The 26021-nt window shown below is 38.4% G+C and overlaps 1 protein-coding gene across 1 annotated transcript in view; it reads left to right on the plus strand.

The window, feature by feature from the left end:
- Remo (Remoulade) overlaps window positions 1-26021 on the plus strand; it is a 254558-nt gene that overhangs the window by 93502 nt on the left and 135035 nt on the right. Inside the window, exons 11-12 of the mRNA XM_067135523.2 lie at window positions 1295-1450; window positions 3095-3247. Of these exons, the coding sequence (XP_066991624.2) occupies window positions 1295-1450; window positions 3095-3247 (309 nt within the window). The remainder of the gene's footprint in view (window positions 1-1294; window positions 1451-3094; window positions 3248-26021) is intronic.

Here is a 26021-nt window from a genome sequence, read left to right on the forward strand (position 1 = left end):
TTGCAGTCCAAGACGGAACTGCGCTGTGTGTCAACATGCTGCTTTGAAGCAATTCGCTGTGCTGTGTCAAATGTTTCGAAACATCTATATCGCAGTCAGCAGTGTCGCTTCACCCCTCTCTACTGTTGACCCTGACTATGCTGTCACTCAATGCTTCATAAAGCTTGTCATCCTCATCTGCACCCTCACATGGTCACTGAGACAGTTCTCGTCCTAAATTCTCCAACAGCCAAATCTACCCACATAATACGCTCATTTACTTGCCTAACAGAAACTATATTGCGTGCAATAGTATTCCTGATGAACAGTCTACCCTACACCCTTTTTAACACCTGTTAAGAATACTATATAATCTCCTAGATTGACCTCGTTATCTTCCCTTACCTGAATACCTTTACCTAACACATCCAGCACACCCTCTTTGCTGACGCAGCGAGTTCTACTTCCTTCCTTCTATAAGCCCCATTGATATTAATAGCTCCCCATCGAATTCCATTTTGTTCACATAGTTGTTTCCAAGAAGTCCCTCGCCTCTTTAGTGGAAGTGGGATTCCGTTACTCCCATAGGTCCGAGGCTTGCTTAAAACATTCTCAGTGTGCTCTGTAAAAATTTTGTGAATGAGGATGCCATTCTGCTTACACATAGGCACAGTGAGAATCTCTCCTCTGACGGGCCTGGGCACAAGGAAGGTACTGACTCAGAATATGCCCGAGATGCCCACTCCCATTCCATAAAATCTGGTATCCTGACTCTCGCGACTACGTACTAGGCCATTTAGCCATTGCCTATGGTTCACGAAATTGGACATGGCTACAATAACCTACACCATGAACATGAATTGAAGATTACTTTAAATATTATTGCAGGAATAAAGAGTCAATGTTTTTTTTATTAAATTAGAACCATAATTTGTAGTTTAGTTTTCCAGTTTTCTTAACATGGTGTTCCAGAACTTTCAGTTTATTAATTTACTATGCTAGTATTCGATTTGCATTCAAAAACCATTGTAAGTAGATTTTTTTACTAACAGTTTCACTTATTTGATAAGTTGGATTTTTTAGAAAATAAAGGCCCAATTTTTAATTTTCAAAATGTGATAACTCCACTTGGAAAAATATTAGAATGAAAATAGCCATAGATACTGTGCATGTGCTATATATATCTTAGTTAATTAACGTTCGTATCAGTGTTTGGTTATGATATACTTTTTGTTTTTTGTCTCCTGTAAAATTATAAAATATGGAACTGGGCCCTTCTTCTAATAGCCACTTGAATTTGTTTGTATCTTCTTAGGTTAATCTGAGCCTGACAAAAGGAACTGTGTTGGAGAGTGCTAGGAGGCTGAAGACTTTTATTGGAGATGGTAATCAGCTGAAAGACAAAATGGATGTGGTCTTCATCTCCAGAACTGTTGAGAACTACTTGCCATTTGTAACAAAGGAAACAGAGGTGAAAGATTGCAAATATCTCTTTTTCAGATTAATCATATTACTGTAATTTCTTGAAAGATACCTAAAACAGTAACAGCCACCACAAACACCACTACCACCACCATCACCACTTTCTCGAAAGAAATGTTGTTGTTGTTGTTTGAGTCATCAGCCCATAGACTCGTTTGATGCAGCTATCCATGCCACCCTATCCTGTGCTAACCTTTTCATTTCTACGTAACTATTGCATCCTACATCTGCTCTAATCTGCTTATCATATTCATACCTTGGTCTATCCCTACCGTTCTTACTGCTTACACTTCCTTCAAAAACCGTGGTTTCCCATTTTCACACCAGGCAAATGCTGGGGCTGTATCTTAATTAAGGCCACGACTGCTTCCTTCCCACTCCTAGCCCTTTCCTCTCCCATCGTCGCCATAAGAGCTATCTATGTCCGTGCGACGTAAAGCAACTAGCAAAAAGAAAAACAACTGAACAAGTCCTGGGTGTCTTAAGATATGTCCTATCATTCTATTTCTTCTTCTTGTCAGATTTAGCCACATCAATCTCCTCTTACCAATTCGTCCGTACCATTCAGCAACTTCTCTAGATCTTCTGCAGTCTCAGATAAAAGAACAATATCATCGGCAAATTTCAAGGTTTTGATTTCCTCTCCTTGGATTGTGATTCCCTTTCCAAATTCTTTGATATCCTTTACTGCCTGTTCTATGTAAACATTGAAAATGAGTGGGGCTCTTACATCGTGTTATATTGGTCGGCACTCCACTCGCCCCTTGCCCTAACAGCATGTAGACCGCCCACCGTTAGTGTATTAAAGAGCTATAGCAGTAGTTTATAAATATCATCAACAACTGTCACCAATGCCACATCACTGTGTAAACTTTCATACCTCTTGCCATAACACTGTTTACACCTCCATACCTGACCCTGTGACAACGTATAGTCACATCCACTTCCATAAGATTAACTCACTTGCTATGAAACCAATTACTACAGTCATTGCACTGAATTTTTGCTCTTACATCTTGCCTAGGCACTACATTTGTACATTCCAGACATGTACTCATTGCTACTCTCTTTTGATATATGCATACAACATACTAGTCATTAGGAAGTGAACAGTGAGGTTCGTGAAGAAGAATCCTTTAAAACTTAATTGGAGCTTCTGCTCTTATACCTCAGATAGTAAACATATATCTGTTGATACAATTAATGGCTCCCAAGGTACCTCAAATTCTTCATTTTAGTGTTAATATTAAAATATAGTACCAACCACTGTATGCTCCTTTTTTATTTCTCCAAGTATTTATATAAAGAATTCAATAATCTGTGAAATCTGTGGTTTCATCTAACAAAATTGGGTGTATTTGGAGAGGAATGTTAAACTTCTTGATCATGTAAAATATAAATTTTTAGCAGTATTTGTTTACTGTAAAAATATTTTAAGGCTAGATTGCTACAGGAAGGGCTGTGTATAAGAAAGGTGGGAGTTTTGGAAAGTGTGTTGGAGTAGCATGTTTGAGGCTCTTATTATGTGTTCCTGACTATTTACCACCCTGTTTATAATCGTAATTTTACATTGAGATATGCCTTCTCCCTTAATTTGGTATGTGTAAAGATTGATTGATGAGTTTGTTTACAGCTTGGCCCTCTCCTGGTGGATGTGGTGAGCACCATGATGAACCTCCCTGCAGAATTGTTGCGTGATGCTCAGGTAGAAGATAGAGCTTGTTCACGATTCATACTAGCTGTTGAGGTTGTGGCTGAGTACACATCATCCCTGCAGCCACCCAAGGTGAGGAAATAAAGTGCTCACTTCTTTTCTTATGTGAAAGAATTTAAACATTGCTCCGATACAACTGCCTATTCCATAAAAGAAGCAAGTGCTACTTAGAACAGTACTAGTTTTTACTACTAATTATAATTATCAACCCCTCTGTTGGCTACTAAGCAATTATTCCTATTATATAATAATTACAGTATATATTTCTCTCTGTAATGACATACAAATCATAACAGACCAGATTTGCTTACCTTAATTAATAATAAAATAACCCAGTGGTAATGAAAGGTGTTCAGATATATCAGTATTGTGCTGGTAGATCTACCTGTATTTAAATGAACTCCTGCAGCACAAATTTCCAGTTCCTCGTCATCTTCTAACTGAACTGCTAGGGGCTTTACGTCGCACCGACACAGATAGGTCTTATGGCTACGATGGGATAGGAAAGGCCTAGGAGTTGGAAGGAAGCGGCCGTGGCCTTAATTAAGGTACAGCCCCAGCATTTGCCTGGTGTGAAAATGGGAAACCACGGAAAACCATCTTCAGGGCTGCCGATAGTGGGATTCGAACCTACTATCTCCCGGATGCAAGCTCACAGCGCCTCTACACGCACGGCCAACTCGCCCGGTCTCTTCATCTTCGGAAACCTTATAGTAGTTAGTGGGACATAAAAACAACATTATTAAAAGCAGTCGTAAACACACTAGATTTACAATGGCATTCTCTCTGGGAGCTGAACCTGGCCTGCTATCAGCATCATTCTCCAAATGTCTTCCTAAATCTGTCCACTTCAAACAGACCTCAGTTTGACTATTATTTCTAAGCTTTGAATGATGATTTTCCAAGGATAGCTCGTTTTTAGTGGCCATAATTAAAGGCACTAACTCTCATGATTATCACAATCTACCCACTTTTTCATGATAAAGAGTCGCTCTCAAATTTGTGGTGGTCATTTTATCAGTATCTGACTTGGCATTAGTTCATCTTAATTCACCAAGCAACTTGAACCTACTTTCTTATAGAAGCTTCAGACACAACTATGGAGATACATAAAGATTATTCAGTCTATATTGATTATTAACTTCACTTAAGGACATGGTTTAAAACCATGAAGACAGAGATAGTTAACTGTCATATTATAAACACAAAGTAATAGTATCAGGAACTACTGAAATATTCCTGCAGATTACTACTGTATAGCAGTCCATCTGAAGGGTAGAATAGTGAACAAACAAGGACATGCATAGTAATCAAAGAGTTATAAGTAAACATAATTGTTGAAGCTGAAAAGGAGTAATAAAGAGCACATACAAGTTTATTTTGTATATATTTTTTCATCATTAATTCAAAATGAAATGAAAAATAGACAAAATTTACCCTGCACTAATTGAATCATGCTTCACACCTGAACAAAACTAAAGATTTCAAACTGCAATGAAACTCCTTTAAACTGACCAGATGAAGAAACTCACAAAATTGGTCTTCTTAAAGGGGAAATGGTCGCTACCTTTCCCGTCCTTATGTTGCCGAAAACCTTCAATGCATTAATGCGACGTTACACCGCTAGAAAAAGAGTTGTGGGTTTGTATTCCACTGGGGTGGCCATTTTTGTTTGTTCTTAAGGCAACACTCAAGGGATAAAAATCAATATTTTGGTCATTTTGGCAATTTTTTTAATGACTGAAATTGAAAGGATTGAGTTTCTTCTTGCTTGTCACAAAGTTATTTTGTTGAATTCAAACAATTATCACTTTACTAAGGGCCGAATTCATAGACAGCACTTATACATAAGTGCCCCTTATAAGCCAGGTTTCATTTCATATTACCTACTTAAGTGTCCCACTTACTGCTATAAGTGGACCTCCCACACACACACACTTAAGTGTCTCACTTATGTTGGAGCAAGATGGAGGATAATGATTTTGCTGAATATGTTGCATTTCATTCACAGAATGCTTTTCGTGCACACGGTAGAGATGGAAAATCCTGTCGAAATGTAATGTGACCAACAATTTAATGAAGGTTTTGTTTTAGTAAAGTGAGAGTTATGAATATTCTTGTTCCTTTAATTGAGAGAGTGAACATAACCTCTAGAGACTCACTATCTCACCATTATTGAAGATATTGTTTTGAGATTTTATGCCACCTCTTAATTTCAGGTTATTGTTATTATTATCACCATTATCATTACCGTTATTTCGCTTAATTAATTGGGAACGTGTTACAAGTTGATAAGTTATCAAGACTGTAGGCCTACGGAATAGTAAAGAACTGTACTGAGGTATAAGAAAAATGAATGTGTTGCACTACCACCATTTATTTTAAGGTTGATCTGTGCTAATTACATCAGGTTAGTCAACGAATCGTTTGCCGGATTATATCAGAAGTTTCTGAAATTACGGCATCACACATCAAAACATACTAATTGCATTTTATTGGGGAAGTAATTAGGCCTATTACAACGTAACGGCTATGGATATACTTGTCAAATCATTAAAAGTGTTGTAAGGCTAGATATTCTACATTTCGATGAATATTTGTATAGGTTCGAGTACCTGGATAACTATAAACATAATAAGAAGAAAATACTCTGGGCATATTCGTAGTTTGCATTGTCCATAACAAGTTTTTCCCACGTCATTCATCTTCTGATGAGAAACTGCGTCGGTCTGCTTGTTCTGTATTATGCGCAAGTTCTTGCGGGAGTCGTCTTAGCTCGCTGTTTTGTTATTCATTCTGATAACCAAATACAATATAGATCGACGATCTTTTAACCTCAAATATTACGCGCGCAGTCGTACGATGTCCTTCGATAAACAAAGCCCAATAGATCATCCCACTATTTGGTAGCCAGAACTGCACAATCCAGGAGGCATGGGCATAATATACAGCATTGCCACATCTCCAGTGATACTTACTGTATCAATGAGTGTGCGCTTTAAGTGCTGTCTATGAAATGTAAACTCATATAAGTGAATACTTATCATAAGTGATCCCTTATTACTTAAGGGTTCCACTTATGTATAAGTGCTGAGTATGAATTCGGCCCTAAAGCTTTGTTTGCCAGTCTGCACGCAGCAGAAATGGGCGTGGCATCTGCTGAACTGCTTTGTTAGGTACTGATGCCATTGTCATGTTTCCATTCAATCAAATATGCCTGTTCTATGCAATTACGCATCCATGGGATGGGCCGAAAGCCTCCCACCCCATCTCCCGATATATTTATACAGACTCAAGCTGTAAGATCTACCATATATCTGAATGAATTTATAAAGCCTGTTACGGACTAATATTTCAGTACTCGACTGTCATTGAACAACATTTTATGCTTGTATTGGTATTCCTGATGGTACTACAATAGTGCCGACAACTATAAGTTTTGTTATTCTTGTATGTTTAATCTTTTTTGTGGGTTCTGTGGTGGTAGCCAGTCTGTTTACTTTTGTGAAGTACGCGTGCAAGTAACGTCTTGTTGTTGCGTATCAAGATACTGGTATTATTGAAAGACATTGTGCTGTAATAATTGATAGCTTGTATTCAAGGGAATAAACAATATGTGTAAACATAAATCAGCCTTAGCTAAGCAACGACTTGCTAAACTTTTGATAGGAAAGAGATGGGGATCAGCTATTACCGGACAGGATTGTCCATTGAAGAAATCAGGAACAAAAATCGTAATCAAATTGTTCTCAGCAGGAAAGTGTCGCATCAAATTCAAGCCATGTAAGGCCTGCACCTATACCCAACAATAATTCGACTCAGGAAAGGTAGCATTGTGTAAACAAAATGCAGGTGAATCATTTTCCGTTCACCGAGCTCGATAGCTGCAGTCACTTAAGTGCGGCCAGTATCCAGTAATCGGGAGGTAGTGGGTTCGAGCCCCACTGTCGGCAGCCCTGAAGATGGTTTTCCGTGGTTTCCCATTTTCACACCAGGCAAATGCCGGGGCTGTACCTTAACTAAGGCCACGGCCGCTTCCTTCCACTTCCTAGACTTTTCCTATCCTATCGTCGCCGTAAGACATAACTGTGTTGGTGCGACGTTTAGCAAAAATAGCAAAATAGCATTTTCCGTTCTTTGGAGAAGGAGAAGAAGAAGAGACAAGCTTCCAAAGTTACCAGTACTCATACAGAAGCTGCTAAGGAAGGAAGGGAAGGAAAAACTTACGGTTCTGGTGACTTTTAGGTAATCAATCAGGAAGAAAACATCACTTGAACTTTGATTTAATTTTCCCTCCAGTTGTAATTTTTACACTTAAATCCCATTTTTCTCCCATAATATTCAGCCAATTGTAACAAAATTGTATGGTATATGTATCACAGCTATATTAAGAAACCTGCATACTGTATGTAATTTTTTATTGCAGAATTTTTTCAAGTAGTAGAGATTTTTAAGTCCTAAATTTTTGAACGTAAAAATTATGCAATCTTTAGTACAATATCCTTCTATAAATTATGTACAGAAAAATCAATACATAGTACTTATAAAAGACGCGCAGTTGTGAGCTTGCATCCGGGAGATAGTGGGTTCAAACCACTGTCGGCAGCCCCAAAGATGGTTTTCCGTGGTTTCCCATTTTCACACCAGGCAAATGCTGGGGCTGTACCTTAATTAAGGCCATGGCCGCTTCCTTCCTACTTCTAGGCCTTTCCTATCCCATCGTCGCCATAAGACTTATCTGTGTCAGTGCGATGCAAAGCAATCTGCAAAAAAAAAAAAAAAAAAAAGTACCGCTATGTGACAGTGTTGTCGAGAGAAATACTGACCCGCAGCACATGTATCACTTAGAAAGAGAATTCATTGATATAGTTTATGCAGTACTGAACCTTAGATGACAGAAACTTTATGGTGAGAGTTCTATGTTGAACATAACAGTTTTTCTAGGGGCAATGACGATGTATACTGTATGTAGTGAACACAACTTAATACAATGAAAGTTTATTTCAAGCCAAGTACAATACGGTTGTGAAAAATCAATATTCTTTGGCTTGGCCCACAACAGGTGAGTGGCACGCACTCTGCTATGTGATTGGCGGTAGTGCCAGGCTTGTAGCTTAGATCCTTTCCAACAGAAAAATATTTAATATGACCTGTGCCACCATAGCTCGCTTGGATAGAGCAACCAACGCAAAATCGGGATGTTGTGGGTTTGGATCCCACAGGTGTCTGTTTGGCCATTTTTGTTCTGTTCTTAACTTCTCTTCAATGTCAATATCTCCCAAAATTTTAATGAAACAACATAATGTCAAATGTGCTAACCGACCATTATGTAATAAACTTCTCACAATTACTTTTAAAATGTATCTTCTTTTCTGTATACTTTGTCCTCAGGGGCAATCCCTAGTTGGGCAAAGTTAAAATCTATATATAAAAAAAGTTTAATAAAAACAGCTTTGTGCAATCCATTCAGCCGTTCTACTGGACCGATTTGCTGTATTCTTTTTTTATTCTCTCTGGAATTACCTGCTGGTGAATCATCAGACATTCATAGGTCTCTAAGTTAAGTCAACTTCGAGTAATCCTAAAATAAAATCACTAAATGGCTACTCCTATAATTGCAGGAGAAGGCTTACCCTAGCCCGCAATACATTCTGTACTTAGTGGTTGCTAAGCGACTTTGTCCTCAGGGGCAATAAAAGCTGTTTTTGTCATAGTTAAAAATTAGTGTGAAAGAAAGGATGGTAATAAAATTAGGACTATTAGGCAGTACCATATGGCTGATAAAACAGGCCTCAGGGAGTTTTTAGAAAGTAACTATGATCGGTGGAAAACAGTAAATAAAACTGTAAACAGACTCTGGGATGGGTTTAAAGCAATTGTTGAGGAATGTGAAAATAGGTTTGTACCTTTAAAGGTGGTAAGGAATAGTAAAGATCCACTATATTATAACAGAGAAGAAAAGAGACTAAGAAGGAGGTGCAGGTTGGAAAGAAATAGAAATGGCTGTGGAAATAAGGAGAAATTGAAGGAACTTGGTAGGAAATTGAATTTATCAAAGAAGTCAGCTAAGGATAACATAATGGCAAGCATATTTGTAATTGGTGGTCATACAAATTTTAGTGAAAATTGAAAGAGTATGTATAGGTACTTAAAGGCAGAAACAGGTTCCAAGAAGGACATTCCAGGAATCATTAATGAACAAGGGGAGTGTGTATCCGAAGATCTTCAAAATGCAGAAGTATTCAGTCAGCAGTATGTAAAGATTGTTACTTACAAGGATAATGTCCAGATAGAGGAGGTGACTAATACTAAAGAATTATTAAAATTTACTTGTGATAACAATGACAATGTCAATTGTATTTTTGTACATTTGTTTTTATGTCAATTGTGTGTTTGTACATTTGTTTAGTTATTAGATGTATTACATTAAGGCTGAAGATGGCCAGCCAAGGCCAAAACTAGTCCCTAGTTTAGTAATGTAATTCAGAAATATTGCATATTATAGTATTGAAAAGGTGGACCATTATGACATTAATTTAATAATTATTATTTTGATCACAATTCAATATGGATCAAAACCATGAAGTTTATATCCTATGATATTTGTTGTCCTCCTCGACTAGTAAAGCCGCAAAATTTGAATGGAACATATATATATGTTTCCACCCGCGAAGAGTTAAATTTTATTTTTATTTTTTGCTAAAGGCTTTACGTCGCACCGACACAGACAGGTCTTATGGCGACGATGGGATACGAAAGGCCTAGGAGTTGAAAGGAAGCGACTGTGGCCTGTGGCCCCAGCATGTGCCTGGTGTAAAAATGAGAAACCACGGAAAACCATCTTCAGGGCTGCTGACAGTGGGATGTGAACCCACTATCTCCTGGATGCAAGCACCCCTAACCGCACGGCTAACTCACCCAGTAGTTAAATTATTCACCCATCTTAAGCACTACAGTGTATTTTAAATATTAGTATTGTTGTTCTCAGTAGCAAGAAACTCTATTAAATTTTAAAAAAAATATGATGAAGTAATATTCTCTGCCTTTGTAAGTCACAATTCAAAACATAATCACCAGGCAGGTTGGCCGTGTGGTTAGTGGCGCGCGGCTGACAGCTTGTATCTGGGAGATAGCGGGTTCGAATCCCACTGACGGCAGCCCTGAAGATGGTTTACCGTAGTTTCCCATTTTCACACCAGGCAAATGCTGGGGCTGTACCTTAATTAAGGCCACTGCCGGTTCCTTCCAACTCCTAGGCCTTTCCTATCCCATTGTCACCATAACACCTATCTGTGTCAGTGCGACGTAAAACCACTAGCAAAACATAATCACAATATCTAGAAAGCGGTCACTGAAATGAAGAGAATAGGCAAAGGAACTATTTTCTTTGCTCTTTTCCAACTACAGTAGTTAGGGTATATACAAAACAAGGTCATTAAACTTTACATAGTCATCTGCTGTCAAAATGTTCTAAAATATTTTTTAATTTTTAAAACTGTTTGGAAAACATAATGAAAGGAAAAACCAACAGGATGTGCGGGAAAACATAAAATAATGGGCTGTCCCAGTGAAAACTTTTTTCTTTTTCACCCCCTTAGCGACGGAATATCCAAAAATCCTCTCTTAGCGAGCACCTACATCTTAATATGAATGTATCCACAAAATTTCATTTCTTTATGTCCAGTAGTTTTGGCTCGGCGATGATGAATCAGTCAGTCAGTCAGTCAGTTTGCAGTCAGTCAGGACAAGTTATTTTATATTTATAGATTATTCCAAAAAATAAAAATTGTGTCAGCGTGTTTAATTTTCAGACTACTGTAAACTAACTGGCGAAGTTCCACATTAGTATAGCTCCCAATGGCTATTTAAATATATTCCGATATATATATATATATATATATATATGTCAGTTTCTCCAAGTTACTGGATAAACATGTCCGTATTATTTCCTAAGAAATAGATGTAGGTATTGCTTAACAATAAATTGTCATAATCCTATGAGGTCTTACATATGTCGAGATTCAAGATTGCGTCTAAGTTCAACTACCATTTCATGGAATTTTATAGGATATAGTTAGTAACAAAGTTTATTTACCAACGGCAGAGACTTAATTCAAGAAAATGCTTCCTTTCATAAATGATGACTTTGACAACCAATACCAATCAAGATTCGTTACAACATGCGAAATCTTGTTAGAAGAATTCAGGTTTACCTCAATATTTATTATTTGGAGATGTTATTTCGATGAGTAAATATGGTTATATATATGGTTATCAAGCTACGAATTGCATCACGTATTTACCGCAAGAATATCCCATTAATCCAAAAATATCTTATGTTATTAAATTCATGCCGCCGACACGTCAGATATAATCAGTGGTTAGTATTACAGTGTGTAATTACTACCAATAAATCTCAAGTATGCATCTCTCTCCATATCTCAACCGTAAATATTACAACTTCACCTAATTCATCCCTACAAACACATCCCTCAGAATATTTATATTTATAATCTCATATTTACGACGAATAAACTCTTAATTACTCATATAAATATCTAACATTACTTCTAAGCGGCGTAAAGTCTCAATATTCTATCACCGAGTGACAACATTGTATTAATGGGTTATATTTCTACTCAAAAACATATAATTACTCATCCCAGTAAGAGAAATACAAGTATGAACAAATCAAGTTCATATTTACTCACATGTGACTGCGTACCGCCGATAACCAGATCTTAATAACCAATAAAAAACATCTAACTCCTCTCCGTATTACGGTTAGATCATAACACATTATGCGTTTCACATTTCCTTGGTAATCATCGGAGCATTATTTCAAATCTCTCCATATCTGTCTAAAAACATTCCTACATAAGGATATTGGTTTCCGTAAATGAAGATTACCTATTTCCATATTTTAAAAGCGCTTATGGTAACTTCTTTGCGACGACACTGCTCACTGAAAATATATCTCGAAGATCTAATTGCAACCTGCATGAAAATCATGCCTCTAACCTCTAATTACTACATCTATAATTTACGTACTATTTACTTTGAATAAATAAAATTACGTGGAACTTAACTTTATCCGCAGGCATTACTGGACTGGGATAGACTTCTTCTTCGTCATCTTTAGGCAGCTGGCCGCCTTCAGGTCATGGCTGCGTCACATATTGGAAGTAGCAACTGGTTACGGGCTTGTAGAATCAGCTGGCATGGAGTTGGTCAGCTATCAATCCCATCTCGGATTTAGCCACTCATGACGATGCCGTTGATTGCGTGTAATGGAAACATATCCAACATCATAGTTAGTGACATAATCTAGTTGTTCTTGAGGAACTTCTCTTGTATCTAACTACAATTTTAACAAGTTATTCTACCAAAATTCAATGTTAATTCTACGTCAGAAACTTTGTAATAGTATTCTAGTCCACTTTCAGCCTTTCGTTAATATATTCTTAATTGGCTATAATTTATTTTTAACTGGTGACTCGCGTCAACTTTCGGTGTTCAACTTATTCTTCGATAATATATATCCTCCTTCTTTAATTACGATTTCCTCCTCGTTAGACTTGATATATATGTATGTGGTTGGCGCAATTTTTAATACTACTTGACGTATTAGTTCTTCTTCAATTCTTGCTCCGTAGAAGTATTTTTGGAATGCCTTCTTCTTTCCGTGAATAGTAGTAATAATTTTTTTAACAATCTGAAACGCCCTGCTATTTTTTTTTTTTCACGGCCATTTGGATTCCACACGTCTGCACTTTCTTCCAAGATATTCATGGCCTATTTAATTCTGCATGACTGTATATTACAAATCGTATTTTCTGCCGCATGATTCCCGACACTTTATCGCTATTCACGGCAAAACAACGATTTTAATATCGCGATTCTAAATGACCAGGGCAATGAAATGGTACAATATCAGACATGAGAAATTTTATGTTGCGGAGCAAAACAGTTGGATGGCAGAATTTTCACGTCCTTTACAATTGCGAAGTTGCATCACCAAACAAGAATGCTATCTGATTCCTGTGGTCACCATTGCCACACGTGATGAGGTGGCTGATATGTATTTTGAAATATGCACAGCATGACAAGAAAAGTTAAGTAGACAGAAGAAGTGGTCCAATATTATCCTATTTCGGTATACATGCATACCAGTGATGTGTGAATAACTGATTAGATTTACAAGGATCTATAATGTGTAGAAAGCCGACCAAAGTGCATTCGTGATGGCACCATCGTGTTGTTGATAAGTTCTTGTTTTTTCCCTTATAAAAAATGCTATTTTTTCGGGGCATCGACCTATAAAGATCTTTTGCCCCTACTTGCACCATGTGATATGAACCTACGTGTAATTGGAATGGAGGAAGTGTAGAGTGTTGAACGTGAGGAAAGGAACATTAAGGACGACACAAACACGCAGTCCCCAGGCCAGCGATATTAATCATTCACAATTAAAAACCCCTGACCCAACCGGGAATTGAACCCGGGGCCGCCGGGTGACAGGCAGACGCATTGCCCCCTACACCGCGGGGCCGGACTGATAAGTTGTTACCAATCAACTGCTATGAGTCAGGCAGTTAAGCAAGACGTGCAGAGAGGACTACGTACAGTACAAAGCACCCGCGATGTCTCACAGATGCATTAGACAGCCTAACTACCAACTGACAGCATTTGACAGAGCATTGTGGGACTGCATGAAGCTGATTGGTCGTGTCGTGCAGTTGCCAGGCATGTGGACCATTCAGATGTCACAATGACCTGATCAATCAATCGGTCAATCAATGAATACTGATCTGCATTTAGGGCAGTGACGATGATTCCCTATCTGTTGTTTTCCTAGCCTTTTCCTAAATGATTTCAAAGAAATTGGAAATTTATTGAACATCTCCCTTGGTAAGTTATTCCAATCCCTAACTCCCTTTCCTATAAATGAATATTTGCCCCAGTTTTTCCTCTTGAATTCCAACTTTATCTTCATATGATCTTTCCTACTTTTATAAACGCCACTCAAACTTATTCGTCTACTAATGTCATTCCACGCCATCTCTCCGCTGACAGCTCGGAACATACCACTTAAGTCAAATAAATATTAAAGTTTAATTATTCCACCTATTCAATACATAAAAAGAGATTTTAATAAAGAATTAAATCTGTAAATAAAATTATAGGGACATGTTTTGCCCTTTAATTAAGGGCATCTTCAGCTTTTAATTAATCTCAATCTGAAAGATAATTAATCAGGTACCTGATTGTAATTAAATTACATATGAATGTGAAGATGATGTTGGAAAAATGCTTCAAATGGTGAGTGAAATGGTTGACAATAGTTGTGATATTCTTAAAATGAAGCCTTAATAAAGTCTAATATACAAATAGTCGTAAATTTATACACTTTCTTGAATGTCCTTGTTTAAAAATTGGTAACACATTGTATACTGGTAGTTTTATAAGAACGTAAATTTTGTAAAGTGGCGTCCTGTGGAGGTTGAGGGCATTAGAGAAAACTTTTGGATCCTAAACTGATTGAATGTCACGATAATAATAAAAATGTAGTTGATAATTCCAAATGGAGTATTAATATATATTAAAGCTAGTAAAGAGACGTTTCCGTTGCTCACTTCAAGTGAGGTTTATAATAAATTGTTATGTTGAAACAAGTAAAGTGGGGCCTTTTGATGGTTGAGGGTGTTAGAGTAAATTTATCGGGTGTTAAACAGTTCAAACGTCAGGATAATGATGAAGAATGTAGTAAATAACTCCGAGTGGAATTTAAACACAATTTTTTTTTAAAATTTGGAAATAGACGTTTCTGCTTTTCACTTCAAGTGGGGCTTATAATATTATTTTTAAAAAAGTTGTCAGACTGTTGTAACTCTCGTGTGAAGAGATGAAACTGTAGTCTTCTAGAAACACGAGTGAAGAAGAGTGCTTGATGGTAAGTAGCTGTGTTAAATATTAGTTGGAAGGAGCGACTGTAGCCTCTTGTATAGTGTCGAAAGGGAAATTTGGTTTGAAGTCTGTAACAATAGGAGATTTATGTGTTAAAGAATGAATTTGAATGAAAGGAGAGTTTAAAGAGAAATCGAAGTGTGTAAAATCACTTACCTCTTTATTAATGTTGAAATTGGTTGACGTAAAGAAGAGTTGGAGAGAAAACGTTGTGTTGTTCTCTAACGCTGGTTAATAGAGCAAACACCTGAAAAGCCTTACATCTGATATGTTTTTTACATTTTTGACATGCTCTATTGGTGAAAAATATCTAATTCCCTCCATGGGAATTTAGAATTTTCCATTGGTATAGCTCCTCCGACCAAACAATAATCAAATAAGTACTTCAGATATGGTATTATATCCCAACCCATTGTCTTAGTATATCCCCAGAAATCTTATCAATTCCAGCCGCTTTTCTAGTTTTCAACTTTTGTATCTTATTGTAAATATCATTGTTATCATATGTAAATTTTAATACTTCTTTAGCCTTAGTCTCCTCCTCTATCTGGACATTATCCTTGTAACCAACCATCTTGACATACTGCTGACGGAATACTTCTGCCTTTTGAAGATCCTCATATATACACTCCCCTTGTTCATTAATTATTCCTGGAATGTCCTTCTTGGAACCTGTTTCTGCCTTAAAATACCTATACATATGCTTCCATTTTTCACTAAAATTTGTATGACTGCCAATTATGCTTGCCGTCATGTTATCCTTAGCTGCCTTCTTTGCTAGATTCAATTTTCTAGTAAGGTCCTTCAATTTCTCCTTACTTCCACAGCCATTGCTAACTCTTTCTTTCCAATCTGCACCTCCTTAGTCTCATTATTTCTCTATTATAATAAGGTGGGTCTTTACCATTCCTTACCTCCCTTAAAGGTACAAACCTGTTTTCGCATTCCTCAACAATTTCTTTAAACCCATCCCAGAGTCTGTTTACATTTTTATTTACCGTTTTCCACCGATCATAGTTACTTTTTAGAAACTGCCTCATGCCTGCTTTATCAGCCATATGGTACTGCCTAATAGTCCTACTTTTAAGACCTTCCTTTCTATCACATTTATTTTTAACTACCACAAAAACAGCTTCATGATCACTAATACCATCTGTTACTTTGGTTTCTCTATAGAGCTCATCTGGTTTTATCAGCACCTCATCCAGGATATTTTTCCCTCTGGTTGGTTCCATCACTTTCTGAATCAGCTGTCCTTCCCATATTAACTTATTTGCCATTTGTTGGTCATGCTTCCTGTCGTTCGCATTTCCTTCCCAATTGACATCTGGTAAATTCAGATCTCCCGCTGCAATCACATTTCTTTCCTTGTCGTTTCCTACATAGCTGATTATCTTATCAAATAATTCTGAATCCATGTCAGTGCTACCCTTTCCCGGTCTGTACACTCCAAATATATCAAGTTGCCTATTATCTTTAGAAATGAACCTTACACCTAGAATTTCATGTGTCTCATCTTTAACTTTTTCGTAGCTTACAAATTCTTCTTTCAGCAGAATGAATTCTCCCCCTCCCACCATTCCTATCCTATCTCTACGATACACACTCCAGTTCCGTGAGAAAATTTCTGCATCCATTATATCATTTCTCAGCCATGATTCAACTCCTATTACAATATCTGGTAAATATATACTATCTGTTAAATTACTCAATTCTATTCCTTTCTTTACAATACTTCTACAGTTCAACACTAACAATTTTATGTCATCCCTTACTTGATTTCCAGTTCCCTGTTCCCATATCACCGCTCCCTAGGCCACACCGTTTTCCTGAATGTACCTCCCTATTACCCTTCCTAACAAATTTCCTAACTTATACGTACCACTGCGGTTTAAGTGAAGGCCATCTGAGCGCAGATCCCTATCTCCTACCCACCCATTAGGTTCTAGAAATTTCACTCCCAGTTTCCCACATACCCACTCCATAGTCTCATTTAAATCCCCAATCACCCTCCAGTCAGTATCCCTCCTACACAGTATTCCACTAATATCAATCTCTCCTTTCTTAAACTTCACCTGTGCTGCATTTACCAGATCCCACACATCTCCAACTATGTTGGTACTTATATCAGCTTGCCTTGGTACCAACGTGAAACACTACCACCTTCTCTTTCCCCTCCTCCCTCTCTTCTACTTTCCTCAGCATCTGCCTCATCCTAATTCCTGTATAATATTCTATCCTGGTTCCCTTTCCTCGACACACTTTCCCCACGTGTCTAACAATGGAATCCCCCATGACCAGAGCCTCAACCCTACCTGCCTCATTTGATCCCCTCCCCTCCTGGTCAGCCCTATCTTTCGTGATAGCTGCAGAAGCTACTTCCTCCTCCCTTTTCTCCTTCCCATGACCCTGTTCCACCTGTCTTTTCCTATCCTCTACTCTACATTTCCCTTTCCTACCTTTTCCCTTCCTCCTACTTCCACACATCTCAGCAACAGTTCCCTGTCCCTCATCTTCCCTCTGTTGTTCTACCTGGAGTGACTCGTACCAATTTCGCACAGACACCTGTCTGGAATTCTGATCCTGAATAGAGCCCTTAGCCTGCAATCTCCTTCCCCTTAGAACATTAGACCACCTGTCTTCTACAACTCCCCCTTTTCCTTCCCCTCCCTCTTGTACACCTACTGTAACCTGTACATTGTTTGGGGGAGTCCTATCTTCCTTCCTGTCTTCTGTGAGAATCCTAATTATCTCCCTCAAACTCTCCAATTCCTCCCTCATACCCCTCAATGCCTGATGTTGGACTCAGCGGGTACATGAGGGCACCCAATCATGTCGCGCAGGTTTGGGTCGACGAAGAAACACCACCCTAAGCGAGGACTGTCGTATGGTGTGCCAAGCATTGCGGGATCCTATAACTTCGGCACCCACCACCTGCGAACGTGTACTGAGAATCTACAACATCCGGTGAGTTCGCGCATAGTGCCTCGATTTGCATCCGTCGGATTGGGGTCCTACCGCCCCATACATCGGTTGCCATTGATACCAGAACACCAACGCCTGAGTTTGGAGTGGTGCCTTGCCCGGAAGGCACAGACAGAGGACAACTGACGTCGCATCATGTTCAGTGATGAGTCCCGCTTTTCTATAATCTCCGATGACCATCATGTGCGGGTTTGGTGGCATCGAGGTCAGAGGGCATATTGCTCATATTGTGGAAAGACACACAGGCGTATTCCCTGGCATCATGGTGTGGGGAGCCATAGGATATGCATTGAGTTCACCTCTAATAGTGCTTTGGCAGATTTTGATGGCACAGCGATACGTCACAGACATTGTGCATCCGCACATGTTACCCCTTATGGCGCAGCACCCTGGGACAGTGTTTCAAAAAGATAATGCACATCCACACACAGCATGTGTGTCCATGGACTGCCTAGAGCATGTTGAGGTCTTCCCATGGCCAGCAAGATCCCTGGGCCTCTCCATCGTTGGTGTGGGATGACGTTGGAAGGGGACTCCTTCCCAGTACCAACCTGTGGGACAGCTGCAACAACGGTGGATGAACTTGCCTCAGGAGAGGATCCAAAGGCCGTTTGACACCATTCCGAACCGCATAAGGGCATGCATTGCGGCCAGGAAGGGGGTTGGGGGTGCGACACCTTACTGACCTGGTGCCAACATTCCACCTGTAACTGGCAACGATGGCCTTGTCTCTTTCATCCCATATTGTAATCAATTCAATAAAGCCACATGGTCTTTCAGCATATGTAGTTTCATTCACTTTCAACCACTCCTTCTGAGTACTTAACTTTTTTTGTCAGGCAGTGTACATAGAGTTTTAAAAAAGGCACGCACGGAGCACTCCATGTGATTCCTTATCCTAATTTAAGACAACATTTTATCTAGCAAAATTGGATGCATTTGAAGGAACACATAACCAAAATATGACATGGCAACATGACCTCGTGAGAACTAAGTAGTAACGTGCATCACGACATATTACCACAACATTTGTAGTAGCTCAGTAAGTAGACTACTGTATTTGCAAACCAACTTAAACCATGGAGCTTAGGTTCAAACCCTGGGCTAGTTGAGTTTTTTTCTTTTTCCTCACGTTTGTTCAGTTCGCCGGTTAGTTCACATCATTTACAAGCAGTGCAGCAGTTTGCTATTATGTCACTTGACGACGGTACCATATCACATGGTAGTGGAAGTCTGGTTCCCTATGACATTGGGATCCTTTAAATTGCATGCATTAGTCTACAAACCATACAGTGCAGTATGATGCAAGTGTGTAATGGACTAGTATAACTTGGAAACAATTCTCTAAACCCATGGGTAAATAGTGAAACTATCGAACTTGATCAGTAGGTGTTGTTGTTGTTGTTGTTGTTGTTGTTGTTGTTGTTGTTGTTGTTATTATTACTACTACTACTACTACTACTACTACTACTACTACTACTACTACTACTACTACTACTCGTGAGGTGGCTATGAAGCTGTTTACATCTATTATTACTAGCTGATGTACCCGTGCTTCGCTACGGGATTCTCAGAAAGACTGACTTTGTGGTTTTCCTAACTGAAATCAACCATAGGTCATTACAAAAATGTAAGTAGGAATGTAGCGATTAAAAGCAATGCTATCATATAAAATACTCGATCAAATGGAAAGCCGCACGTTTTATCACTTTTAACGAACAGTGTTGCGGTTAGATTGTGGTGCCAATCTAATAGTCCAAAGTTCCAGAGCTGGGATGACCAGACCGCAGATTGCCATGAACACTCATCTGCCATTATTCCGCTAAATATGCACACTGTTCATTCCAGTCAGTGCCTCAGAGTAGGGGTTGAGTAGCCCGAATGCTATGATGATCCAGTGTGTTACGTACCAGTAGTATCAGAAAATTTATAAAACAGGGGAATGGCATGCTAAAGAAGAAAGTTACCTAACTCCCCAGCTACTTCCCATCAATATTCAGGCAGGATGTTACACTCTGTACGACGGGGCGAGTTGACCGTGTGGTTAGCGGTGCGCAGCTGTGAGCTTGCATCCGAGAGATAGTGGATTCGAACCCCATTGTCGACAGCGCTGAAGATGATATTCCGTGATTTCCCACTTTCACACCAATCAAATGCTGGGCCTGTACCTTAATTAAGGCCTAAGGCACTCCTAGCCCTTTCCTATCCCATCGTCGCCATAAAACCTATCTATGTCGGTGCGACGTAAATCAAATAAAAAATACTCTGTACGCAGCAGTAGTCCTATCTACCGGAGATGAGAGGCAACAGAAGACACAAAGCACATCACGACAAACAATGGTCAATGTAATGTTATTGTTGATCAATGTTAGGAGCTTTCTATATTGTAGGCCTTCACATTTAGTTTTCTTTCGACTCTGTGATTTGTAAAATATTTTATACCGTAAACTGTAGTTTCTTATTCTCCGACTTGTATAGCGATTTTCATTAAATACTGTTTACCCATTTTCTCGTTACTCGGCGCTGATATGGACTTAGTAACAAAAATCCAAATTCATGAATATGTTTGTGATCATAGCCAGTACGGTAACATGTATAAGACATGAATAATAGGAAATTTAATACTATATAACCTTAGTTACGTAGCATTCATCGATTACATCTCTAATAAGAAATATTTGAGAATTACATTTTAGGCCTTCCCCTAAACTACCATTTCACTCAGCGTGAATAAAATAATTTACAGCCTAGACTATAGCGACTTATTTCCTGACTTTGCATACCGATTTTCATCAAGATAGGACTACTAATAACAACAATATTTGAGAATTAAATTTTAGGCCTTCCCCTAAACTACCCTTTTTCTCAGCGTGAATGCAATCATTGATAGCCTAGATTGTAGCAACTTATTCCCGAACTTTGCATACCCATTTTCTTTAAAATACGACCGCTAATAACATAAATAGTTGAGAATTCAATTTTAGGCCTTCCCCTAAACTACCATTTCACTCAGCGTGAATAAAATAATTTACAGCCTAGACTATAGCGACTTATTTCCTGACTTTGCATACCGATTTTCATCAAGAGAGGACTACTAATAACAACAATATTTGAGAATTAAATTTTAGGCCTTCCCCTAAACTACCATTTTTCTCAGCGTGAATACAATCATTGATAGCCTAGATTGTAGCAACTTATTCCCCAACTTTGCATACCCATTTTCTTTAAAATACGACCGCTAATAACATAAATAGTTGAGAATTCAATTTTAGGCCTTCCCCTCAACTACCATTTCACTCAGCGTGAGTAAAATGATTTATAGCCTAAATTGTAGAGGCTCATCCCCCGACTTCACATACTGATTTTCATTAGACCACTAATAACATAAATAGTTGAGAATTTAATTTTAGGCCTTCCCCTAAACTACCATTTCACTCAGCGTGAGTAAAATGATCTATAGCCTAGATTGTAGAGGCTCATCCCCTGACTTCACATACCGATTTTCATTAAATTCTCTTCAACCGTTTTCACGTGATGCGTGTACATACATACAGACAGACAGACAGAAATTACAAAAAAAAGTGCATTTTCTTCTTACTATGGACATGACCGATACAGAAATACCATTATTTTCCAATTCTGAGCAATGTATAGACAAAACTCTTATTTTATATATATAGATATCTACGTAGTTATGTAAGACAGGTTGTCAGTACGGACTTTATTTGGTATAAATCGTATTCGTATCATTTATTATTTGTGTGTTGTATGATCTGTTTCGGGTAACAAAACATGTGAGGTTATGTCACTATACTTCTGCTGTACGTTTATTAATATGACTATTTAATGTAAGAATGCGTAATCAATAGTATATAATTCATTATTACCTGTAAATTTGATGTATAAATCCAATGTAACGTTGTGCAACGCAGGGTGATAGTCTCATAGAGTTAGTAAATTACACACTAGAGGTAGCATTGGCGCCACCGTCTACAAGAGAATCACTGTAGCGAGCGGAGCATGTTGAAATCCCAGCTGTTTGGCAAAAAGCTCACTCCGCTGTACTCATAAATGTAAATAGGAGACTTTAAAACTGCGTGGATGTAGCTAAGGATTAAAGTTCTTACATGTAAACATTCTTAGATACTACAGCATACGTGCGATGCTCCTCTCCAGTAAAAATAAAGCCAAAAAAGCATAAATAGAAGACTAAATGCGCGATAAAAGACGGTGTTCAGGTGCAGTTAAGTAACACAAAATTAATTTACTGTTCATATTAGGTCTTCTTACAACATACGTTTAGAAAGAGGGCATGTATATTTCACTATTTTTTGTGTAAATGACCAGGACTTTGGTATAATTCTGCCAAACGATCGAAAATGTCCTCTCTCGCATGAAGTGAATGAGCGAGTTTTTAGGCCTAAAAACGTTGCCAAGATTTTGGAGTAAAGTAGACAGAATATTATCATCGCCGGTTTAGACTCTAGCTTTCTGATCCCAAGTTGGCAGGTTCGAACCTGGATCAGTATGGTGATACTTGAAGGTGCTCAAATGTCATCCTCCTGTAGATAGATTTATCGGCACATGAAAGAACTCCCGTGGGAAAAAATTTCCACGCCTCAGTGCCTCCGAAAATCGTGCACGTACTTAGTGGGTCGTAAAGCCATTATTATTATTATTATTATTATTATTATTATTATTATTATTATTATTATTATTATTATTATTATTATTATTATTATTATTATCGTCGTTTTCTAAATGTAATTACAAGTCGAAATATGACGCTCTGTTGTAGTTTCAGCCTATTATGGAGGTTTTATTTAGCTTTTCCTGAAAATTATGATTTGCTTTAAGATTTTAATTTGTAAAATGATTTCCGTTAATTGAAAGGGAGAGTGGTAAATTATATGATTGAAGATAATTGAAAAAATACAATATTTTTTACAATTTGCTTTACATCGCGCCGACACAGATAGGCCTGATGGTGACGATGGGATAGGAAAGAACTAGGAGTGGGAAGGAAGCGCTCGTGGGCTTAATTAAGGTACAATCCAAGCATTTGCCTGGTGTGAAAATGGGAAACCACGGAAAACCATCTTCGGGGCTGCCGACAGTGGATTTTGAACCCACTATTTCCTGAAAGCAAGCTTACAGCTGTGTGGCCCTAACCGTACGGCCAACTCGCTTGGTCATTAATTTATTATGCTTGTATATAGTCCTATATGACTTTTAAAGGAATAATATTGACGAAAGTAAAGGACTCAGATGTTCACACGGTGTTGTACATCTAGCCTCTAAATTTTACAATCTGGTAAGGTATGAATGGGGACTGCTACACGTATTGCACGAATGGAAAGCAACAAACTTTATATATTGAATATATATTCAATAATTTTAATACTATAAATACACACAAAAGTAAAAAAATGAAGCACAATTCCAGGCTATCATGCACATCTTTACTTATTTTATTTTTTGTACCAATTTGCTTTACGTCGTTTTACGGCGACTATGGGACAGGAAAGAGCTAGGAGTGGGAAGGTAACGACTGTGGTCTTAAGGTACAGCCCCAGCATTTGCCTGGTGTAAAAATTGGAAACCATCTTCAAGGACTGCCGACAGTGAGGTTCAAACCCACTATCTCTTGAATGCAAGCTGACATCTACGGATCTACAGATACTCGCTCGGTATCATGCACATGATTTTTCTGAATATTCGCTTTCAAAAGCATGGCTATTCAGTGAAAGGAAAATGCCATCCCTTGTATTTCCTAAAGCATTAATTTCAGTCTTCAAGGAAAGATCCAAAGAATCTTGTTCACGCCAACAGGGAAATCAGTCACGAAGTCAGCCCAAGTAGTCCAATAATGTCACGCAAAATATTATTTTATATGCACAGGAATTAATTCCAAGGGAATATACCTATGAAATGATATGTCATTGCCCTTTATGAACATGTCTATACAGCCATAGTCTGTACAGGAGACTAGCATTTTCCTTGTACATACTTCAATTTATCGGGAAGTTCCAGTAGTGACAGTTCCAAACAATCCAGCTTTTGCCAAACAGCGCGCTCATCAACTTCGCACGCGACTTCAGTGTCAATGCTACCTCTAGTATATAATTTACTAACTCTATGTATAGTCTAGAACAGTGCGCCCAAGTTTTACAGAATGTTCTATCCATTTGTACATAGGTTATCGGAGAAGGTATGAGAAAGCGTGTTGTGTCATACTTTTCTGGAAGCCTGGCGAGGCGAGGTATATAAAAGGGCAGAGTTGAGTTGAGTTGTTAGCGAGAGTCATTAGTCGAGTGAAGCATGTAAAATGTTGTGGTTTTGCCGTTGAAGTGCTTATGTTGTGTTGGTACAAGTGTTCTGCAGTTGGTTGACATGCTAATGCGCAGTCAAAAAAGTTCAAGATGGTGGTTCATTAATGTGTGCATATAATGTATACTGTATATAATTTGTAAATACAACAGTGTACACAATTGATAGCATCTCGTGTGTCTTTGTGGATACGATAAGCACCATAGCTGGTCCTGCTAAGTCAGCATAGTCTGGCTTCCTGATGACTTTCTGATACTGTTTACCCTATTATTTATTCTCCATTGGAATTATTTGTTGGATTTTTGTTATGAAGGAAAAAATGTGTTCATTTAAATCTGTAACAAGTTAATCTTATGTTTCATCGTGTAAATAAGGGTAAGAGTAAAATTCATCATCATCATCATTGGTCTCCTTATCCAATTTAATCTTGGATTGGGCTGTGAATCACTGCTCTCTATCTCTGCCTCTCTTTCCATCATTCTTTATCAAAGATATCTTGAAAGTTTGCCACTCTCTTCCTTAAGTCTTGTCCAGTTTATTGTTTCTATCGTTTCCAGGGTCTATCTCTAACCTGCAGTAAAAGTACGATATACAAATAAAAATCCTACATTGTAGAGAATGAAATGAGATACAATTCAATGCATTAGCTAGAAAATAAAACAAGAATGACAAAAATCACATGTGATCGAGACTCATACACCGATGTTTGTGTTTAATGTTTTTCCACGTCCATCACTCCTCTCACTGAGCTAATCAGACAGCTCCGGTATACCCTGTTCGTAACTGCGCTGAATGCAGTTGTGGTGTTGCCAGTGCCTCCCTGTTCTATTAACTTATGGGCCAAATAACATTTTACTGGATCACCTTTGTTTTACAGGACCGTGCAAAATCGCATGGTGTACTCCGAGTGCGCCATTTTTTTATTCACCCTGTATTACTGGCAGTGAGATCATTAGTTTCATTTAAGTCACGAAATTGCTGGCTGTCATCATTTTGTAACAGAAACTATTGTCCCTGTGGCAGTTGCAGCCTTCCTGCATGCTTCCACCATGCCCATTCAGATCACCACAGAGAACTTCCTCATCACAGCCAGTTTGTGGACCCTAGGCTGAGAATGTGTACAGACGGTTGTAGTGTTTGTGATGATGGACATCAAACAATCAGAGCATCAATGAACTTCATTGGCATGGCTACAGGGGTCAGCATTTACAACAGTAGTTCCATCATTTTTGCTAGATGTCCCATTGTAAGTGCGTTTATACCCATTTCCGTTGTCATGAGACTTCTGTCCCTTCCATTGTGTTTCTTGTATGTAAGCAATGTCCACCTTGCATTGATTCTGCAAATCTGCCTATTCAGAGCTGTGCCCCCACTCAAGGTACCAATGTTCAGTGAAGCAACACAAAAATGTGTGACATCATTGCTGGCTTCTCATTAAAGCAACCATGGTTTGAATACTGGCAAATCCATATGAGATTTAAGAAATGGAAAATCATGTCCCTGTGGTTTGGATTTCGTGTTAAACTGGGGGTCCAGTGGCTATGATTACCATGTCAACAGTCGC

Source organism: Anabrus simplex, chromosome 1 (genome assembly GCF_040414725.1).
Source record: "Anabrus simplex isolate iqAnaSimp1 chromosome 1, ASM4041472v1, whole genome shotgun sequence".
Lineage (NCBI taxonomy): Eukaryota > Metazoa > Arthropoda > Insecta > Orthoptera > Tettigoniidae > Anabrus > Anabrus simplex.